The sequence below is a fragment of the Bufo bufo genome, chromosome 1, assembly GCF_905171765.1.
Source record: "Bufo bufo chromosome 1, aBufBuf1.1, whole genome shotgun sequence".
In the NCBI taxonomy this organism is placed as follows: Eukaryota; Metazoa; Chordata; class Amphibia; order Anura; family Bufonidae; genus Bufo; species Bufo bufo.
In genome coordinates this window covers 840,637,932-840,658,475 of record NC_053389.1, presented here as the reverse complement: position 1 = coordinate 840,658,475, position 20,544 = coordinate 840,637,932, and the positions used below count along the sequence as shown (strand labels likewise).

The 20,544-nt window shown below is 45.6% G+C and overlaps 1 protein-coding gene across 1 annotated transcript in view; it reads right to left on the bottom strand.

Moving 5' to 3' along the window:
• Positions 1-959: 959 nt before the first annotated feature.
• The window catches only part of LOC120986719 (asialoglycoprotein receptor 1-like), a 108,430-nt gene continuing 88,845 nt past the window's right edge, over positions 960-20,544 (bottom strand). Inside the window, exons 6-10 of the mRNA XM_040415426.1 lie at positions 15,354-15,413; positions 10,616-10,693; positions 2,967-3,118; positions 1,539-1,645; positions 960-1,367 (exon numbers count right to left, since the gene is read on the bottom strand). Of these exons, the coding sequence (XP_040271360.1) occupies positions 1,220-1,367; positions 1,539-1,645; positions 2,967-3,118; positions 10,616-10,693; positions 15,354-15,413 (545 nt within the window). The 3' untranslated portion in view covers positions 960-1,219. The remainder of the gene's footprint in view (positions 1,368-1,538; positions 1,646-2,966; positions 3,119-10,615; positions 10,694-15,353; positions 15,414-20,544) is intronic.

Here is a 20,544-nt window from a genome sequence, read left to right as displayed (position 1 = left end):
AGCCTTTCTGTGTGGAAATTGACCTGCCGTGAGGATTCTGAAATGTCAGTTCTTTTCTGCAGTTTTCACCTTTTTCAATGCAAAGGGTAAGATCTCCGGCAAAACCGCATGAAATCCGTACGAAAATCTGCAAGTAACGCCCAGGAGTTTTGGTGCGGATTTGGTGTAGAAACACACAGAAATCCGCCCGGAAATCTTTGGGGAGTTCCTGTAAATAGCCTTACCGGTCCGGTTACTAGAGGCACTTGTGCCTTGGTGCCTCCCACGCCTCATCACACTAGCATAGCCAGTCACCACGGTGCCCGTCCCCTGCCGGAGTGCAGCCTGTGACAGGCATCGGCTATGGCGCGGCACTATTTCATGGTAACCATTATATGATGGTCCACCGGCACAATCTGCCTCAGCATCATCCCCACACGAGCAAAGCTTCTCATACATCACAGGTCATGGACATGTGAGTGGGGGGTTCAGGGGTGACCTGCTATAGATCTGACCATGGTATTATGGGGACACTGGGCTGCAGCACCTATACACTGCATCAGGAGAATGATGAACATATGAGGGGGCCACAACCACCCAGGGCCCTTATGAGACCATTGTGACATAGATGTAACATTTGCTGAGAATTCCTGCTCTGAACGAGGGAGAGAGAGACACTCGTGAGCTCAGAGTCCAGCATCTCTAACCACGAAGAGCGGAAATGATTAATGATAATGTGAGAGCTTCCAACCACTTATCACTGGAGACACTTCTCCTCACGCCTCGTGTCGGTCTGCTGGCTGTGGACCATTATGTCTTTCTATAATTATGACACACGCCAAGAGCAATCTAAGACTCCTGTAAGACAGATGCCCTCACTCCTATGCTGAGCTGTGTGAATGGAGAGAACCTCTGCCTGGATGCTCCAAGTGGGCAGGACACTTACCACACACTGTAGTTCTGCACAGGCGCTGAAGAAAGAAAACAATCAGAAATGTTTTATTAACACCAATTGTAAAGCTGATTCAGGCTTCATCTTGGGACACCGTCTACCATAGCACCACAGATCCGGCCCCCTGTAATTAGTGATACTGGTACAGTCATTGTGTCCAAGAAGAGATGGACCGGATGTCTGTAGGACTATTCTATGACTGATGGCGTCTCCCACCGTCCCCTTTACGATTCAGAAACATGAGTAACTGTAAAATGTAGGGGCAGTGGGATCCAAGCTGGAGGTGCTTCATGGGATTGCCTTCTCACAAATGTATGGAAGACTAAGGGAGCAATGGGCATCATTCCAAAGATCACCAAACTCCATCTGGCCACAGTCCTCGCCTCCACCAAGACCATGGCCGAACCACTCATCCGGCTGATTATCATCCCAAAATCTGGAAAAGAGAAGCTTAATGAAGACCATGCTGAGCAAACTCTAAACTCTAAGCATAGGACCAAAATAACCCTCAGAACCAGTGGTAAAAAGGACAAAACATCAGGAACTTAACCCCATGACCAGGAAGTGAAGGTTAACTGTAGTGAGGGAAGAAAGTAAAAGATCGTACTTAGATGTAGAGTTATACAAAGTTCCATCCACCCATGTCCATTCTCCATCCACATCTGTCAATCCGATCCATGTAGATAATCCCCTTGTCAATGTGCTCATCGCATTCTATGTCAGCAGAAACCGAGAACATAGGATGAGAAATAAAAACTAAACATAGTCCTGTCCCATCACCTGAACCATGATCTCAAATAAGCTCCTTCTCCATATCTACTGATCTTATAGTAATCTATCCACCAACCACTGATCCCCCATATCTACTGATCTTATAGTCATCTATCCACCAACCACTGCTCCTTCTCCAGATCTACTGATCTTATAGTCATCTATCCACCAACCACTGTTCCTCCATATCTACTGATCTTATAGTCATCTATCCACCAACCGCTGCTCCTTCTCAATATCTACTGATCTTATAGTCATCTATCCACCAACCACTGCTCCTCCATATCTACTGATCTTATAGTCATCTATCCACCAACCACTGCTCCTCCAGATCTACTGATCTTATAGTCATCTATCCACCAACCACTGCTCCTCCATATCTACTGATCTTATAGTCATCTATCCACCAACCACTGCTCCTCCATATCTACTGATCTTATAGTCATCTATCCACCAACCGCTGCTCCTTCTCAATATCTACTGATCTTATAGTCATCTATCCACCAACCACTGCTCCTCCATATCTACTGATCTTATAGTCATCTATCCACCAACCACTGCTCCTCCATATCTACTGATCTTATAGTCATCTATCCACCAACCACTGCTCCTCCATATCTACTGATCTTATAGTCATCTATCCACCAATCACTGCTCCTCCATATCTACTGATCTTATAGTCATCTATCCACCAACCACTGCTCTTCCATATCTACTGATCTTATAGTTATCTATCCACCAACCACTGCTCCTCCATATCTACTGATCTTATAGTCATCTATCCACCAACCACTGCTCCTCCATATCTACTGATCTTATAGTCATCTATCCACCAACCACTGCTCCTTCTTCATATCTGCTGATCTTATAGTCATCTATCCACCAGCCGCTGCTCCTTCTCAATATCTGCTGATCTTATAGTCATCTATCCACCAACCACTGCTCCTCCATATCTACTGATCTTATAGTCATCTATCCACCAACCACTGCTCCTTCTCCAGATCTACTGATCTTATAGTCATCTATCCACCAACCACTGCTCCTTCTCCATATCTGCTGATCTTATAGTCATCTATCCACCAACCACTGCTCCTTCTTCATATCTGTTGATCTTATAGTCATCTATCCACCAACCACTGCCCCTCCATATCTACTGATCTTATAGTCATCTACCCACCAACCACTGTTCCCCTGTATCTAATGACGGTATAGTCATATATCCCACCCATCTCCATATCATACTGTGGTCTTGTCCTCGTTTTACCTGCTCCTCTTCATTGTTTATCACCACCAGATGTGCCTCTTGTTTTTCACAGTCTTTCTTGGCGTTTGACCAGGTCTTGAATTTCTTAGCGATATAGTAGCATTTCAGAGACTGATGTGTCCATCCTTTGCTGCACAGGGTTTCCTGGGATTCTGACGTTCATATATCTTTCATTAAATATTTGTAATTCCTTAGTACAGCACAATGTTACTGCAATGCCTGGTGGTGACCGGACAAATCAATATCTGTCACGGCTGTGTCATGGTCTGGTGTAGTGGACCATGACACTTTTGCCGTGCATGCTTGTTGCTGGTGGCAACATGTTGTTGTGCATGTTTTGACACTTCCCCTTTATGTTGTGTGTCCCTTCCCATCCTGGTGTGTTCGGGGTTAAGATGTGTGCTTGGTGGATCTGGGTGTGGCCTCTGGCTCTTCTTATACTGTGCTGTAAGCCTGAAGGTCAGTTGGTTGTTTGACTGCATATGTGTAGGAGCTCTGCTCCTGTCTGGATGTCTATGCTTACCTGTGTGAGGGCATCCTAGTTGGACATCGTTTGTCTCCCTGGTCTCCTTTCCCTTCCTCACCTGTGATGTTGGTGTGGTTCATGTTGGGGTTTAGTTGTCTATGTCTTGTCTGGTGTTCCATGTCAGGTCGGTTTGGTGTTGGGATCTGCATGGATGTTTGATATTTTCCCCAGTCTGTTGTTGAACCATAAGTCTGTTTGCAGTGCTGCCTGGAGCTTCCATGCATCTGGTGTTCGCACGGAGGTCCGGGTAGATGTTTAGCGCCGTCTTTCCATCTTTGCTGCGGCAGGTAAGTGTTGGTTGTTGCTAGTGTTCTGTTGTCACACTGTGTACTTACCTGCCATTCAGTTGCTGACTATGGTCTTTTCCCTTCTGTTATTAGGCCTGTGGGAGACTCCAATTTATCCGTGTCGTGGATGAATCGGCCGTCTTATTCCTGACTTCCATATTGCAGGGACCGATAGGGTCAGTAGGGCCCAGGTTCGAGAGTATGAGCCCCCTACCATCGAGGGCGGCTCATACAGTCAGGAGGTCAGGGATAGGATTAGGGAGGCTATAGGAGGTGACCTGCTCCCTATCCCTGTTTTCAGGCTTAGTAACAGTTCCCATTATACGGTGGGGGTTTCCCCACTCCCCATCCTGACAATATCAGTATGCCATATCTCCATGCTCCTGCGCACAGAGCTCTGCCTGCCCCCCCCCCCCCCCCCCCCCCAATGTGTCCTGTTCTGTGATCCCTCCTTCCTAATTAACCCCTCCACTGCTGTCGCTGGATGGCACCTATATTTCTAGGCTGCCTGTCAGGACCAGATGTCAGCTGTCTACAGGAAAGGTAAGTGTCCATGTGTAGAAATAGGTGTATAACTATGGGTATGTTCGGATGTGTGTATGTGTATGTATGTATAAGAGGGGATTGGATTCAGCTGTTATTTCAAGTCAAGAACATGATTTTATCTTGGGGACACAGAGGAAACTACCAGTTTTCTACTGTCTCCCCAAGGTCCATAAATGCATGCTGAGACCACCTGGTAGACCGATAGTCTCAGGTATAGGTTCTATATCTTCAAATTTGTCAAAATATATTGACGTACAGCTTCAACCGATTGTGAAAAAAACTAGCTCATATATTAAAGACACTACTCATATCATACAAACATTAGAAGAACTGACAGTAGAACCAGAGTGGATTATGGGAACACTCGATATACAATCTCTATATACCATAATCGATCACCAACAAGGGATGTCAGCGATTCGAGAACAAATAAAAAGAGATGGTATAATAGGCGAGAAACACACAGAGTTTATTATAGAGGGTATTGGGTACATTTTAGCCCACAACTATTTTTATTTTGAGGGCCAGTTTTACCTACAGAAATGTGGAACCGCCATGGGGACCAGATTCGCCCCGAGTTATGCAAATTTATTTTTTGCAGAATGGGAAGAAACCACCATCAAACCCAAACTCGGGGTGGATCTGGCCCTATGGCGTAGATTCATAGACGATATCATTTTTGTTTGGAAAGGCAATAGAGAGACACTGGAAATATTTCTGAATGAGCTAAATATTAACTCAATGAACCTAAAGTTCACCTCCAATATTATGGAAATGGTTGAATTCCTGGATCTAAAAATCAGGAAAGAGGGCAATAAATATATATGTAGTACATTTACCAAACCGACATCTAAAAATAGTTTTATTCAGTTCTCCAGCTGCCATCTGCCAAACTGGCTGATCAATATCCCTGTTGGCCAGTTTGGTAGAATTAAGAGAAATTGTACACAAGAAGGTGATTTTGAGATGGAAGCTGTAAAAATGAAGAATCAATTTTTAAATAGACAATACCCAGAGAAAATTTTAGACGAAGCATTAGAAAAAACAAGAAATAAAGATAGACAAACTTGGTTCCAGGAGAAAGAACTAACAAGTAAAAAGACACAAGAAGGAGGCATGATTAATACTAGAATGATACTTCCCTTCAGTAATAATTATAAGAGATTGCAGAAAATCATCAGAGCCCATTGGCATCATATTTTGAGTGATCGGGTGATCGGCCATTTAATGCCCACTGGGCCTCTTTTAACATTTACGAAAGCCCCTAACTTGGGACTTAAAATAGCCCCATCAATCAAAAAACCAACAAAACAGGTCAATACAACCATGGATACCTGGATCAATTTAAAAGGTTTTTTTAAATGTGGCAGGTGCATGGCCTGTAAGATCTCCCCGACACCGAGGAAAACATCAACAATTGCCTCCACACAGAATAGATATAAATGGGAGATAAAAGAATGTCTGACCTGCAATACCGCTGGTGTTGTCTACCTGATCCAATGCCCTTGTAAAAGACAGTATATAGGACGTACCAAACGCCCCCTGAAAACCAGACTGGCCGAACACATCTCTAATATCCGTAAGGGATATGAGAAACATTGTCTCTCAAGACATTATAGAGATGTTCACAATAAGGATCCGTCCAGTCTGGTTTTCACGGCATTGGAGAAGGTGGACATACACTGGCGTGGTGGGAACTACATCAAACAGATGTCTAGGATGGAATCAAGACGCATCTATGAGTTCGGATCTATGCTACCAGCCGGCTTAAATGCAGACCTCGAGATTTTTGGATTCTTGTAGGCTGGGTGCCCCATATCCGACTCACACGCCGCAGTTGGGTCGTTTATCGACACTGCGTCGTGGACTCGGTCTGGGGCCCCCAGCCCCCACACATCCAATTAATATGACATTCAATCAATATGTCTCTTGTTGCACATCTACTTCGCATTCATCTGTCATTCAATCAGCCCTGACCAGTGGAATTGACGATGATATAAAAGGGACATGGTTTTAACATAATGGTCGATCATGTCTCTGGGGTCCATACTAGATCCCCAATAAATATTCAGTCATGTTCTGTTGGACACATCCAATATGACATACCTATGTTTTATTTTATATAATTTTAAACGTTTTATGGAATTTTATGTATTTTATGTATTTATATTGAAATTATTCATAGTTTATCATATATGTTCACCTTTGGGATGGTCAGAACAAGAGATGACAAACTGAACTGACCTGGATATTATAGAAAACATTATTGTTAATGAAATAATTGCTCAAGATGTTTTATCTTTGTTAAACAATCAGATATAACAAAATGCTTTCTTACTTTAAGTTCACATGTAACAGCAGAATTGTATAGCACAGAAAACGCATATATGCTCAATAAAACCGCATGAATACCGCATGCAGAGAAATTGGAAAACGCATTCCAAAATGGAAATCCAGGAATCCACAATTTTGGTGTGACATTCAGGATATAAAAGGTGGAGGTCCACAGGTGTCAAGGCACCACTGAGGAAGGGAAGGCTAATTCCCGAAACGCGTCTGGGCCGGACACCTGTGAGCAGCACCTCCGTGATCATTAGCGTGGCCACGCTACTTCCAACTGCAGCCGCAGTCAACCCTATAGGAACAAACAAACACAGACCGAAGAGGTAACTTCTTTGTTCCAGCCGGAGGATTATCACACACGGACGCATCAAGTCCCGCTCCAACTCCCGCGTTAGTTCGGGACAAGCAGCGTGAACAGTGTGAAGCGTGATGCCGGTATTAACCTGCACCGCTTGCGACCGAGTCCACGACTAACCTGCACCGTCAGCCGTTTGTGTGAATAGGAAGGAAGGTAAGAACCATTCCTCCCCAAAGGATTGACTCTCATCGTAAGGTATGATCAATACCTATAGCTATTAAGCTTGTGTTTAATCCTACTGCACCGACAACCCTGCGGAGGAGACAAGCAATACTATCCTAACCATACCTTGGCTATTTATCTGTGCTTGATGTGTCCCATATATGGGATAAGGATTGACAATCATATTTGAGGATTGACACTTTGGAATTGACACTCTGACAGTGGATTTGTGCTTAGTCACCTGCTGTGGCAGTCCACACTGCTCGGATAATACAAACACTTCATTTTAAGTGTGGAAATTCAACATATTGATTCCCATTGGTGATTATAATTCATGTTATGTTTTATATTTGAATTGGTTTTATGACTAGTACATGTATCAATAAATTGATTTAATTAAATTTTATCAAGTCCAAGTGCTTGAGTGCTCACCCACTATCTTTTTATTTATTTACTATACAACCAGAGGGTGGGTGTCCCTCTATTTTGGGTTGGCAGCACCTGACTCCATAATCCGCTTGAAGTGAGCCACCATATTGTATTAATATATATATATATATATATTATAATTAGTGAGTGCGTGTATGACTGCGTCATTAAGTGGGGGGGCGTACAGAAATTTGCTGTGGGGCAGCGTGTGATTGATATGGGTATAGTGTGATATGTGCGCAGCGTGTGACTGATAAGGGTATCATCTGGAGTGTGATATGGGTGGAGTGTGTGATGAATATGTGTGGGGTGCGACAGGGCCGGTGTCAGCACCCAGCATACCCGGGCAAGTTCCGGGGCCCACTGCTCCTTGGGGGGCCCACTGAGCTGCTATGAGCACTTCCATCAATGACACTGCTGTCATTTCACTTACGCAGCACCCCTCTGGTGGGCCCTCTGATAGTCACATGGCTGCTGCAGAGCTTCAGACACGCCCCCTCTACACAGGACACGCCCCCTCTACACAGGACCTGCTGCCTGAGGAGAGAGACCGCAGGGCTGGAGCAGAAGTGTGAACACAGGTTGTCAGTGAGTCTGCACTGTGACTGTCTCTTCTCTGGGAGTCTGCGCTGTGACTGTCTCTTCTCTGGGAGTCTGCGCTGTGACTGTCTCTTCTCTGGGAGTCTGCGCTGTGACTGTCTCTCCTCCTGTGAGTCTGCGCTGTGACTGTCTCTCCTCTGGGAGTCTGCGCTGTGACTGTCTCTCCTCTGGGAGTCTGCGCTGTGACTGTCTCTTCTCTGTGGGAGTCTGCGCTGTGACTGTCTCTTCTCTGTGGGAGTCTGCGCTGTGACTGTCTCTTCTCTGTGGGAGTCTGCGCTGTGACTGTCTCTTCTCTGTGGGAGTCTGCGCTGTGACTGTCTCTTCTCTGTGGGAGTCTGCGCTGTGACTGTCTCTTCTCTGTGGGAGTCTGCGCTGTGACTGTCTCTTCTCTGTGGGAGTCTGCGCTGTGACTGTCTCTTCTCTGTGGGAGTCTGCGCTGTGACTGTCTCTTCTCTGTGGGAGTCTGCGCTGTGACTGTCTCTTCTCTGTGGGAGTCTGCGCTGTGACTGTCTCTTCTCTGTGGGAGTCTGCGCTGTGACTGTCTCTTCTCTGTGGGACAGGAGGGGGGAAGACTCTTCGAGCTGCTGCTGGATGCTGTTTCATGCTATGTAGTTGTCTTACTGCCTCACTAAGCAGTTTGCCTCCATGACACCTGCCCCCCCCCCCATATCCTGTCCTCTCTCCTCCTCATGGGGCCCCCGCCGTCTCCTTTCCTCCCTCATGTATCCAGAGCTCCTGTTCCACCCTCCGATCTTCTGTTGCTGCCCTGCACAGACCTCCTGCCCCTACTTCTTGTATGAATCCCCCTCAGAGCCCCTTCCACCTACTTGCTGTGTCCACTTCTCCTGTTTATCCAGGGCCCCGGGGCCCCTGTCTCACTCCTCTGCCTCTCATTATGGTGGCATCTGAACCGCATTCACCATAAGGACCTTCTAACGTCACGGGGTCATGTGACTGTGCCCCCCACCCTGTACTGTGCCCCCCACCCTGTACTGTGCCCCCCACCCTGTACTGTGCCCCCCAATACTCTGCATTGTGCCCTCTTACCACACCCTGTGCAGTGCCCCTAGTCATTCCCTGTACTGTGCCCTTTTATCCGGTCGCGGTACGGCGGTGTTATCCGGTCGCTGTGCGGCCATAACTGTAACCCTTTCCCTGCCCACGCCATCCTTTTTTAGACCTGGCATGAGCAGGAAAAATATGCAGATTGCGGTGCTAAGGAGCTTAGCGCCACAATCTGTGTCAGAAATGCACCGAACACGTATTTCTATATAATAAATGACCCCCTAATTGTATCATCATTCGGGGTAGGGCTAATCTCGTTATATTATATAGATCCTAGTGCATTATACTGCGCCCTGTATTTCCCAGTAGATAATGATCCTTGGGGGCACAGTCCTCACCCCGGACCCCCAGGACCAGGCAGCGCTCTGTCAGTACATGGCGGCCTCCCCTCCGCCGTGTACTGGGGCTGATTCTGACACTGGGTCCACGTCCTATTTGTACCGTCCGTTTAATGTCTGCGTTACCAGATGCCTCAGACTGATGGCGCACCGCGGCGTCCGGTCACCGTACAGTTCCATCGTAGAAAAAACTATTACGTTAACGTCTGCATTTTTTACTGGACTCTGCAGGATACAAAACCGTGGAGCGCTGCACATGTGTATACATCAAACCGCTAGGAAAAACGTGATGTGAACCCACTGGGGGAGGGGGGGGGACGTACTAAAAGGTTCAGTTCTAGCTCCATCCCTGCACGGCCCCTTCTCTCCCCGGCCCCGCGGTGACGTCATGACGTGGAGGAGAGAAGGAGCGCGGGGAGCTGCGGTAAGTGACTGACAGGACCGCCTGCGCTCCAGCAATAATGGGTATGTGAGGGGGCCACTGGGGGATCATTACACTGTGAGGGCCCTTACACAATATAATGACCCCCAGTGAACACCATACAGTATAATGACCCCCAGTCGCCCCCCATTCAATATAATGACCCCTAGTGACCACCATACAGTGGGGCCACTGGGGGTCATTATTCTGAATGGGGGGCGACTGGGGGTCATTATACTGTGTGAGGTGGCATTGAGGGGGTCATTATACTGTGTGAAGGGCCACTAGTGGTCATTATACTGTATAGGGGCCACTGGGGGTCATTATACTGTGTGGGAGCCCCAGGGGGACATGTAAGTGTAAAAAAAAAAGGCCTCAAGGGGGCCCACTGGGATTTATCGCCCAAGGGCCCACAGGACCCTGGGGTGCAATACAGGTAAATGTGTGATTCTGATGACTGGAACGTAGCACAGGTGTAAAGTGTTATTGACATTGGCGGGTGGGGTGTGATATGGGTGGCGTGAGACATCAACGGGATATATAATAAGATCGGTGGCGTGTGATATGGACTCACCATTTCTGTTTTCTAGGGAATCAGCCAATCTGCCCACAGCGCTGAGGACCCTCTGAACGTCGCTCTCCAGAGAACCTACTGTATAAATGAAGAAGAGGGAACATTACATAGCATGGAGGGGCCCCGGGGCCAAGCTCTCCCATCTGCCCTAATCCTGCCCTTCCCCATATAATAGGCCGCACAGTGTAATACAGAGGCCGCACGGTGTAATATCACACATGTAATACAGAGGCCGCACAGTGTAATATCACACATGTAATACAGAGGCCGCACAGTGTAATATCACACATGTAATACAGAGGCCGCACAGTGTAATATCACACATGTAATACAGAGGCCGCACAGTGTAATATCACACATGTAATACAGAGGCCGCACAGTGTAATATCACACATGTAATACAGAGGCCGCACAGTGTAATATCACACATGTAATACAGAGGCCGCACAGTGTAATATCACACATGTAATACAGAGACCGCACAGTGTAATATCACACATGTAATACGGAGGCCGCGCAGTGTAATATCACACATGTAATACAGAGGCCGCACAGTGTAATATCACACATGTAATACAGAGGCCGCACAGTGTAATATCACACATGTAATACAGAGGCCGCACAGTGTAATATCACACATGTAATACAGAGGCCGCACAGTGTAATATCACACATGTAATACAGAGGCCGCACAGTGTAATATCACACATGTAATACAGAGGCCGCACAGTGTAATATCACACATGTAATACAGAGACCGCACAGTGTAATATCACACATGTAATACAGAGGCCGCACAGTGTAATATCACACATGTAATACAGACACCGCACAGTGTAATATCACACATGTAATACAGAGACCGCACAGTGTAATATCACACATGTAATACAGAGACCGCACAGTGTAATATCACACATGTAATACAGACCGCACAGTGTAATATCACACATGTAATACAGACACCGCACAGTGTAATATCACACATGTAATACAGAGGCCGCACAGTGTAATATCACACATGTAATACAGAGGCCGCACAGTGTAATATCACACATGTAATACAGAGGCCGCACAGTGTAATATCACACATGTAATACGGAGGCCGCACAGTGTAATATCACACATGTAATACGGAGGCCTCACAGTGTAATATCACACATGTAATACAGAGGCCGCACAGTGTAATATCACACATGTAATACAGAGGCCTCACAGTGTAATATCACACATGTAATACAGAGGCCTCACAGTGTAATATCACACATGTAATACAGAGGCCGCACAGTGTAATATCACACATGTAATACAGAGACCGCACAGTGTAATATCACACATGTAATACAGAGGCCGCACAGTGTAATATCACACATGTAATACAGAGACCGCACAGTGTAATATCACACATGTAATACAGACGCCGCACCGTGTAATATCACACATGTAATACAGAGGCCGCACAGTGTAATATCACACATGTAATACAGAGGCCGCACAGTGTAATATCACACATGTAATACAGACGCCGCACAGTGTAATATCACCCATGTAATACAGAGGCCGCACAGTGTAATATCACACATGTAATACAGACGCCGCACAGTGTAATATCACCCATGTAATACAGAGGCCGCACAGTGTAATATCACCCATGTAATACAGAGGCCGCACAGTGTAATATCACACATGTAATACAGAGGCCGCACAGTGTAATATCACACATGTAATACAGAGACCGCACAGTGTAATATCACACATGTAATACAGAGACCGCACAGTGTAATATCACACATGTAATACAGAGGCCACACAGTGTAATATCACACATGTAATACAGAGGCCGCACAGTGTAATATCACACATGTAATACAGAGGCCGCACAGTGTAATATCACACATGTAATACAGAGACCGCACAGTGTAATATCACACATGTAATACAGAGACCGCACAGTGTAATATCACACATGTAATACAGAGGCCACACAGTGTAATATCACACATGTAATACAGAGGCCGCACAGTGTAATATCACACATGTAATACAGAGACCGCACAGTGTAATATCACACATGTAATACAGAGACCGCACAGTGTAATATCACACATGTAATACAGAGACCGCACAGTGTAATATCACACATGTAATACAGAGGCCACACAGTGTAATATCACACATGTAATACAGAGGCCGCACAGTGTAATATCACACATGTAATACAGAGGCCGCACAGTGTAATATCACACATGTAATACAGAGGCCGCACAGTGTAATATCACACATGTAATACAGAGGCCGCACAGTGTAATATCACACATGTAATACAGAGGCCGCACAGTGTAATATCACACATGTAATACAGAGGCCGCACAGTGTAATATCACACATGTAATACAGAGGCCGCACAGTGTAATATCACACATGTAATACAGAGGCCGCACAGTGTAATATCACACATGTAATACAGAGGCCGCACAGTGTAATATCACACATGTAATACAGAGGCCTCACAGTGTAATATCACACATGTAATACAGAGGCCGCACAGTGTAATATCACACATGTAATACAGAGACCGCACAGTGTAATATCACACATGTAATACAGAGGCCGCACAGTGTAATATCACACATGTAATACAGAGGCCGCACAGTGTAATATCACACATGTAATACAGAGGCCGCACAGTGTAATATCACACATGTAATACAGAGGCCGCACAGTGTAATATCACACATGTAATACAGACACCGCACAGTGTAATATCACACATGTAATACAGAGGCCGCACAGTGTAATATCACACATGTCATACAGAGGCCGCACAGTGTAATATCACACATGTAATACAGAGACCGCACTGTGTAATATCACACATGTAATATAGAGGCCGCACAGTGTAATATCACACATGTAATACAGAGACCGCACAGTGTAATATCACACATGTAATACAGAGGCCGCACAGTGTAATATCACACGTGTAATACAGAGGCCGCACAGTGTAATATCACACGTGTAATACAGAGACCGCACAGTGTAATATCACACATGTAATACAGAGACCGCACAGTGTAATATCACACATGTAATACAGAGACCGCACAGTGTAATATCACACATGTAATACAGAGGCCGCGCAGTGTAATATCACACATGTAATACAGAGGCCGCACAGTGTAATATCACACATGTAATACAGACGCCGCACAGTGTAATATCACACATGTAATACAGAGGCCGCACAGTGTAATATCACACATGTAATACAGAGGCCGCACAGTGTAATATCACACATGTAATACAGAGACCGCACAGTGTAATATCACACATGTAATACAGAGGCCGCACAGTGTAATATCACACATGTAATACAGAGGCCGCACAGTGTAATATCACACATGTAATACAGAGACCGCACAGTGTAATATCACACATGTAATACAGACACCGCACAGTGTAATATCACACATGTAATACAGAGACCGCACAGTGTAATATCACACATGTAATACAGACACCGCACAGTGTAATATCACACATGTAATACAGAGGCCGCACAGTGTAATATCACACATGTAATACAGAGGCCTCACAGTGTAATATCACACATGTAATACAGAGGCCGCGCAGTGTGATATCACACATGTAATACAGAGACCGCACAGTGTAATATCACACATGTAATACAGAGGCCGCACAGTGTAATATCACACATGTAATACAGAGGCCGCACAGTGTAATATCACACATGTAATACAGAGGCCGCGCAGTGTAATATCACACATGTAATACAGAGGCCGCACAGTGTAATATCACACATGTAATACAGAGGCCGCACAGTGTAATATCACACGTGTAATACAGAGGCCGCACAGTGTAATATCACACATGTAATACAGAGACCGCACAGTGTAATATCACACATGTAATACAGAGACCGCACAGTGTAATATCACACATGTAATACAGAGGCCTCACAGTGTAATATCACACATGTAATACAGAGGCCGCGCAGTGTAATATCACACATGTAATACAGAGGCCGCACAGTGTAATATCACACATGTAATACAGAGACCGCACAGTGTAATATCACACATGTAATACAGAGGCCGCACAGTGTAATATCACACATGTAATACAGAGGCCGCACAGTGTAATATCACACATGTAATACAGAGGCCGCACAGTGTAATATCACACATGTAATACAGAGGCCGCACAGTGTGATATCACACATGTAATACAGAGGCCTCACAGTGTAATATCACACATGTAATACAGAGGCCGCGCAGTGTGATATCACACATGTAATACAGAGGCCGCACAGTGTAATATCACACATGTAATACAGAGGCCGCACAGTGTAATATCACACATGTAATACAGAGGCCGCACAGTGTAATATCACACATGTAATACAGAGGCCGCACAGTGTGATATCACACATGTAATACAGAGGCCTCACAGTGTAATATCACACATGTAATACAGAGGCCGCACAGTGTAATATCACACATGTAATACAGACGCCGCACAGTGTAATATCACACATGTAATACAGAGGCCGCACAGTGTAATATCACACATGTAATACAGAGGCCGCACAGTGTGATATCACACATGTAATACAGAGGCCTCACAGTGTAATATCACACATGTAATACAGAGGCCGCGCAGTGTGATATCACACATGACTATGTTCATGTCTCCCCCGGTCGACCCCTCCCGTTACCTCTCGTTATTGCCGTCATTATCTTCTCCACAGACGAGCTAATGTCCTTCAGGTGTTTATCTGGGAATTAATATCACAAAAAACTCATTATTTCCCGGATGTCAGCTGACACCACGACCGTATGGCTATTTCAGTGTTTTGCGGTCCGTTTTTCACCGATCCGTTGTTACGTTTTTTTTTTCGTTGTTTCCATTTCTGTTACGTTTTTATCTGTTCCGTTTTTACATATTTCATATACAGTAATTACATAGAAAAAATTGGGCTGGGCATAAAATTTTCAATAGATGGTTCTGCAAAAAAACTGAACGGATACGGAAGACATAGGACTCCTGCACACAACAGTTTTTTTTCCCCCCGTTTACTGGCCGTTTTTTGCGTTCCTTATACGGAACCATTCATTTCAATTGTTCCGCAAAAAAAAAACGGAATGTACTCCGTATGCATTCAGTTTCCGTATTTCCGTTTTTCTGTTCCGTTTAAAGATAGAACATGTCCTATAATTGCCCGCAAATCACGTTCCGTGGCTCCATTCAAGACAATGGGTCCGCAAAAAAAACGGAACACATACGGAAATGCATCCGTATGTCTTCCGTTTCCGTTCCGTTTTTGGCGGAACCATCTATTGAAAATGTTATGCCCAGCCCAATTTTATCTATGTAATTACTGTATACTGTATATGCCAAACGGAACAGAAACGGAAACACAACGGAAACAAAAAACGGAACAACGGATCCATGAAAAACGGACCGCAAAACACTGAAAAAGCCATACGGTCGTGTGCAGGAGGCCATACGGATGCATTTTCGTATGTGTTTTTTTTTTTTTTTTACGGACCCATTGAAATGAAAGGTTCTGTATACGGAACGCACAAAACGGCCCGTAAACAGAAAAAAAAAACTGTTATGTGAAAGAGGCCTTGGGCTTCATACACACGACCGTTGGCGTCTGTGTGCGTCCCGCAATTTGCGGAACGGCCCGGACATCCATTAATATAACTGCCTATTCTTGTCCGCAAAACGCGGAACAAAGCAACAGATGCGGACAGTACACCCGAGCCGCAAAAACTGTGGCTCAGATGCGGACCAAAACTACGGCCGCGTGCATGAGGCCTTATATATATATATTTAGGCCGGGAACAAACTGAGGCCGCGGACACACCAACACTGAGGCCGCGGACACACCAACACTGAGGCCGCGGACACACCATCCGCCACACGCTTATATCTCTCACTCATCCTCTTCAGATTACCCTGAATCTTTTGCCAAATAGATGACAAAGACGAGGAAAATCTCTCCTCATCAGGTAAACCAGAAGACCCCTCTGCAGAGAATGTCTCAAACTGCGGATGGAACCCATATGCACCAAAAAATGGTGACTTATCAGAGGACTCCTGGCGACGGTTATTTAAAGCAAACTCAGCAAGGGACAAAAAAGAACACCAATCCTCCTCATTCTCTGCCACAAAACAGCGCAGATATGTCTCCAGATTCTGATTGACGCGCTCTGTCTGACCATTCGACTGCGGGTGAAAAGCAGAAGAGAACGACAACTGAACCCCCAAGCGAGAACAGAAAGCCTTCCAGAATCTGGAAACAAACTGCGAGCCCCTATCAGAGACTATGTCTGAAGGAATGCCATGCAATTTAACAATGTGATCAATAAATGCCTGCGCCAGTGTTTTAGCGTTGGGCAACCCAGGAAAAGGAATAAAATGCGCAATTTTGCTAAAATGGTCCACTACCACCAGAATCACAGTCTTCCCTGAGGAACGAGGCAGGTCCCTAATGAAGTCCATGGACAGATGCGTCCAAGGACGGGAAGGAATGGGTAATGGAAGGAGAAAACCTGATGACGACCACCCCTTCAGCCAAAATGGGACCCGGGTCTTCAAAGTTCCCCCCTCCCGGAAAACAAGGTGACAGGGCATCCGCCTTCACATTTTTAACCCCAGGGCGGATCGTGACCACAAAATTAAAACTGGAAAAGAATAAAGACCATCTGGCCTGTCTCGGGTTCAGACGCTTGGCCGATTCCAAGTAGGCCAGATTCTTATGGTCTGTGAACACGGTAATAGGGTGTCTGGCTCCCTCTAACCAATGGCGCCATTCCTCAAAAGCTAACTTGATGGCCAACAACTCCCTATCTCCCACATCGTAATTTCCCTCTGCAGAGGAGAGTTTCCTTGAGAAAAAGGCACACAGTCGCCATTTGGCAGGAGAGGGACCCTGAGACAAGACCGCACCCACACCCACCTCAGAAGCGTCCGCCTCAACTATGAAGTGTAGAGAAATATCAGGTTGTACCAAGATGGGAGCAGAAGCAAAACTCTCTTTGATAATAGAAAAGGCCTTAAGCGCTTCTACCGACCAGGAGAAAAAATCTACCCCATTTTTAGGCATATCAGTGAGTGGCTTAACAACAGAGGAATAATTCAAAATGAACTTTCTGTAATAATTGGCAAAACCCAAAAACCGCATCAGCGCCTTCTGATTCTCAGGAAGCTCCCGATCAAGCACAGCGCGGACCTTCTCAGGGTCCATGAGAAAACCAGAAGCGGAGAGAAGAAAACCCAGAAATTGAATCTCCGGAACCGCAAACACACATTTTTCCAGTTTAGCGTACAATTTATTCTCCCGCAGAATGAGCAAGACCTGATGTAGGTGGTCCCGATGAGTCTTGAATAAAAATCTAAATGTCATCTAGATACACCAGTACAAATTTCCCCATTAAATGATAAAAAATGCTGTTCACAAAATGTTGGAAGACGGCTGGAGCATTCATCAAACCAAAGGGCATAACCAAATTCTCGAAATGACCCTCAGGGGTATTGAAGGCCCTCTTCCATTCGTCCCCTTCCCTGACCCTGACTAGGTTGTATGCCCCTCTTAGATCCAACTTAGAAAAAACTTTAGCCACAACTTAGAAAAAACTTTAGCCCCAACAATCTGGTTAAACAGGTCTGGGATCAGAGGAAGCGGATATGGGTCACGAATCGTGATACGGTTCAGCTCCCTGAAATCCAGACAAGGTCTTAAAGAACCATCTTTTTTCTTAACAAAAAAACCCAGCGGCAACAGGTGACTTCGAGGGTCGGATGTGTCCCTTTCTCAGGCTCTCAGAGATATAAGTACGCATAGCGACTCTTTCAGGTTGGGAGAGATTGTATAAACGTGATTTTGGCAGCTTGGTGCCTGGGATGAGATAAATAGGGCAGTCGTACTCCCGGTGAGGGGGCAACTCCTGGACACCACTCTCGGAAAACACATCCGAAAATTCAGAGAGAAAAGATGGTACAGTCTTGGTAGAAACCTCTGAAAGAGACGCCGTGAGGCAATTCTCTCTGCAAAACTCACTCCAACCATTTATTTGCCTTACTTGCCAATCAAGGGTGGGGTTATGTTTAGTGAGCCAGGGTAGCCCCAACACTAGAGGAGTAGGTAATCAGCTTAGGACGAAACATGACATATCCTCAACATGAGTGTCACCCACAGTCAAACGGATATTGTGAACTATGCCCTTTAACGATCTTTAAGAAAGTGGAGCGGAATCGATAGCAAAAACAGGTATATCCTTTTCCAAAGTGCATACCTGGAAACCATGTGTTATAGCAAATTGATTATCAATGAGATTGACAGCTGCTCCACTATCTACAAAACTCTCACAATGTTCTTGCTGTCTAGCGCCACCCTGGCAGGTAGGACAAAACGGGAACTACAAGCAAACGGCAAACCTTCAATTTCCGCATTAACCTTGCCAATAGTAGCAAATGGAAAGTTTTTAGAGGGGTTTTTTCTTTTTGTTTCTTTATTATCCTCAGAAAACTCCATGAATCTCCTAGAGGGGCAAACATTTGCCAAATGATTTATACCCCCACAACAGAAACAAACCCTCCTCTGAGAGCTGAATCCTCTACTATCAGAGGCAAGCAAACCCAGCTGCATGGCCTCCTCCTCAGAGGGGATTGAGAGAGACTGAGACCCCTGCGCACTGAATGAGATAGCCCCACTGTCCTTGGACTGAATATGACATGAAGGAGTAGTCTCTCCTCTCTCTCTCTAAGACGCCTGTCAATACGAACAGCTAGAGACATGGCAGACTCCAACGAGGCTGGTCTCTCATGAAAGGCAAATGCATCTTTCAATCCCTCCGAAAGACCATGGCAAAATTGACTTCGGAGTGCAGCATCGTTCCAACCAGTATCAGCTGCCCATCTCCGAAATTCAGAACAATATATCTCTGCGGACTGTTTACCCTGGCATAAAAGACGCAGTTTAGATTCAGCCAGAGCAATACGATCCGGGTCATCATATATCTGCCCCATGGCTACAAAAAATTCATCCACCGATCGGAGGGGCCGTGCCCCCACCGGCAGCGAAAAGGCCCAAGACTGAGCGTTATCCCTGAGCAGCGAGATGATGATCCCCACCCTCTGCTCCTCATCACCAGAGAAATGGGGAAGTAGGCGAAAATGGAGTTTGCAAGCCTCTCTAAAGCGAACAAAATTCTCACTACCCCCGGAGAACGTATCCGGAAGCGAGATCTTAGGCTCAGAACAAACTCCATGAACGCAAGCAGAACCGGTCACCTGAAACTGAGAGACAGTTTTACGGAGATCTGCTTCCTCCAGTGAAAGACCCTGCATGCGGTCAATCAAGGCTGAAACCGGATCCATGCTTAAGACAGTATTGGCGGTTTATAATGTCACGGATGGTGTTGCAGGAAACAATAAGTAACAGATAAAGATCCGACTGACTTGATCTTAAACTAAGGAACATAAGGGTGAGCCCTTTAAAAGCTTTAGAGCTCTCCCTGACTGCTCAGCCCATGCAAAGATCTCTATGATAGATAATTGCATGCCCTCGTGCCTCGACTGTGTGACACCTGAAAACCCTATAATAGTGAGGGGACACGACCACCGGCTCCCTACACTTAATACGGAGGTAGTCAGGGTCACCTAGGATCAAGCCAACAGGAAAACACAAATAAATGAACAGACTTATCTGTAAAGGCAGCAGTTACAACATCTAGCAGTGAACACAATCCAGGAAGTTGTATAAACCGCAAAGTGATGCAGTATGGGAGGGAATATAAAGGGAGGCAATCACTGCTAATAGATGACAGCTGAGAGAGGGAAACGAGATGACAAAACGAAAGCAAAACAAAAGAACCTCAAGCAAGAGGTACTGAAGA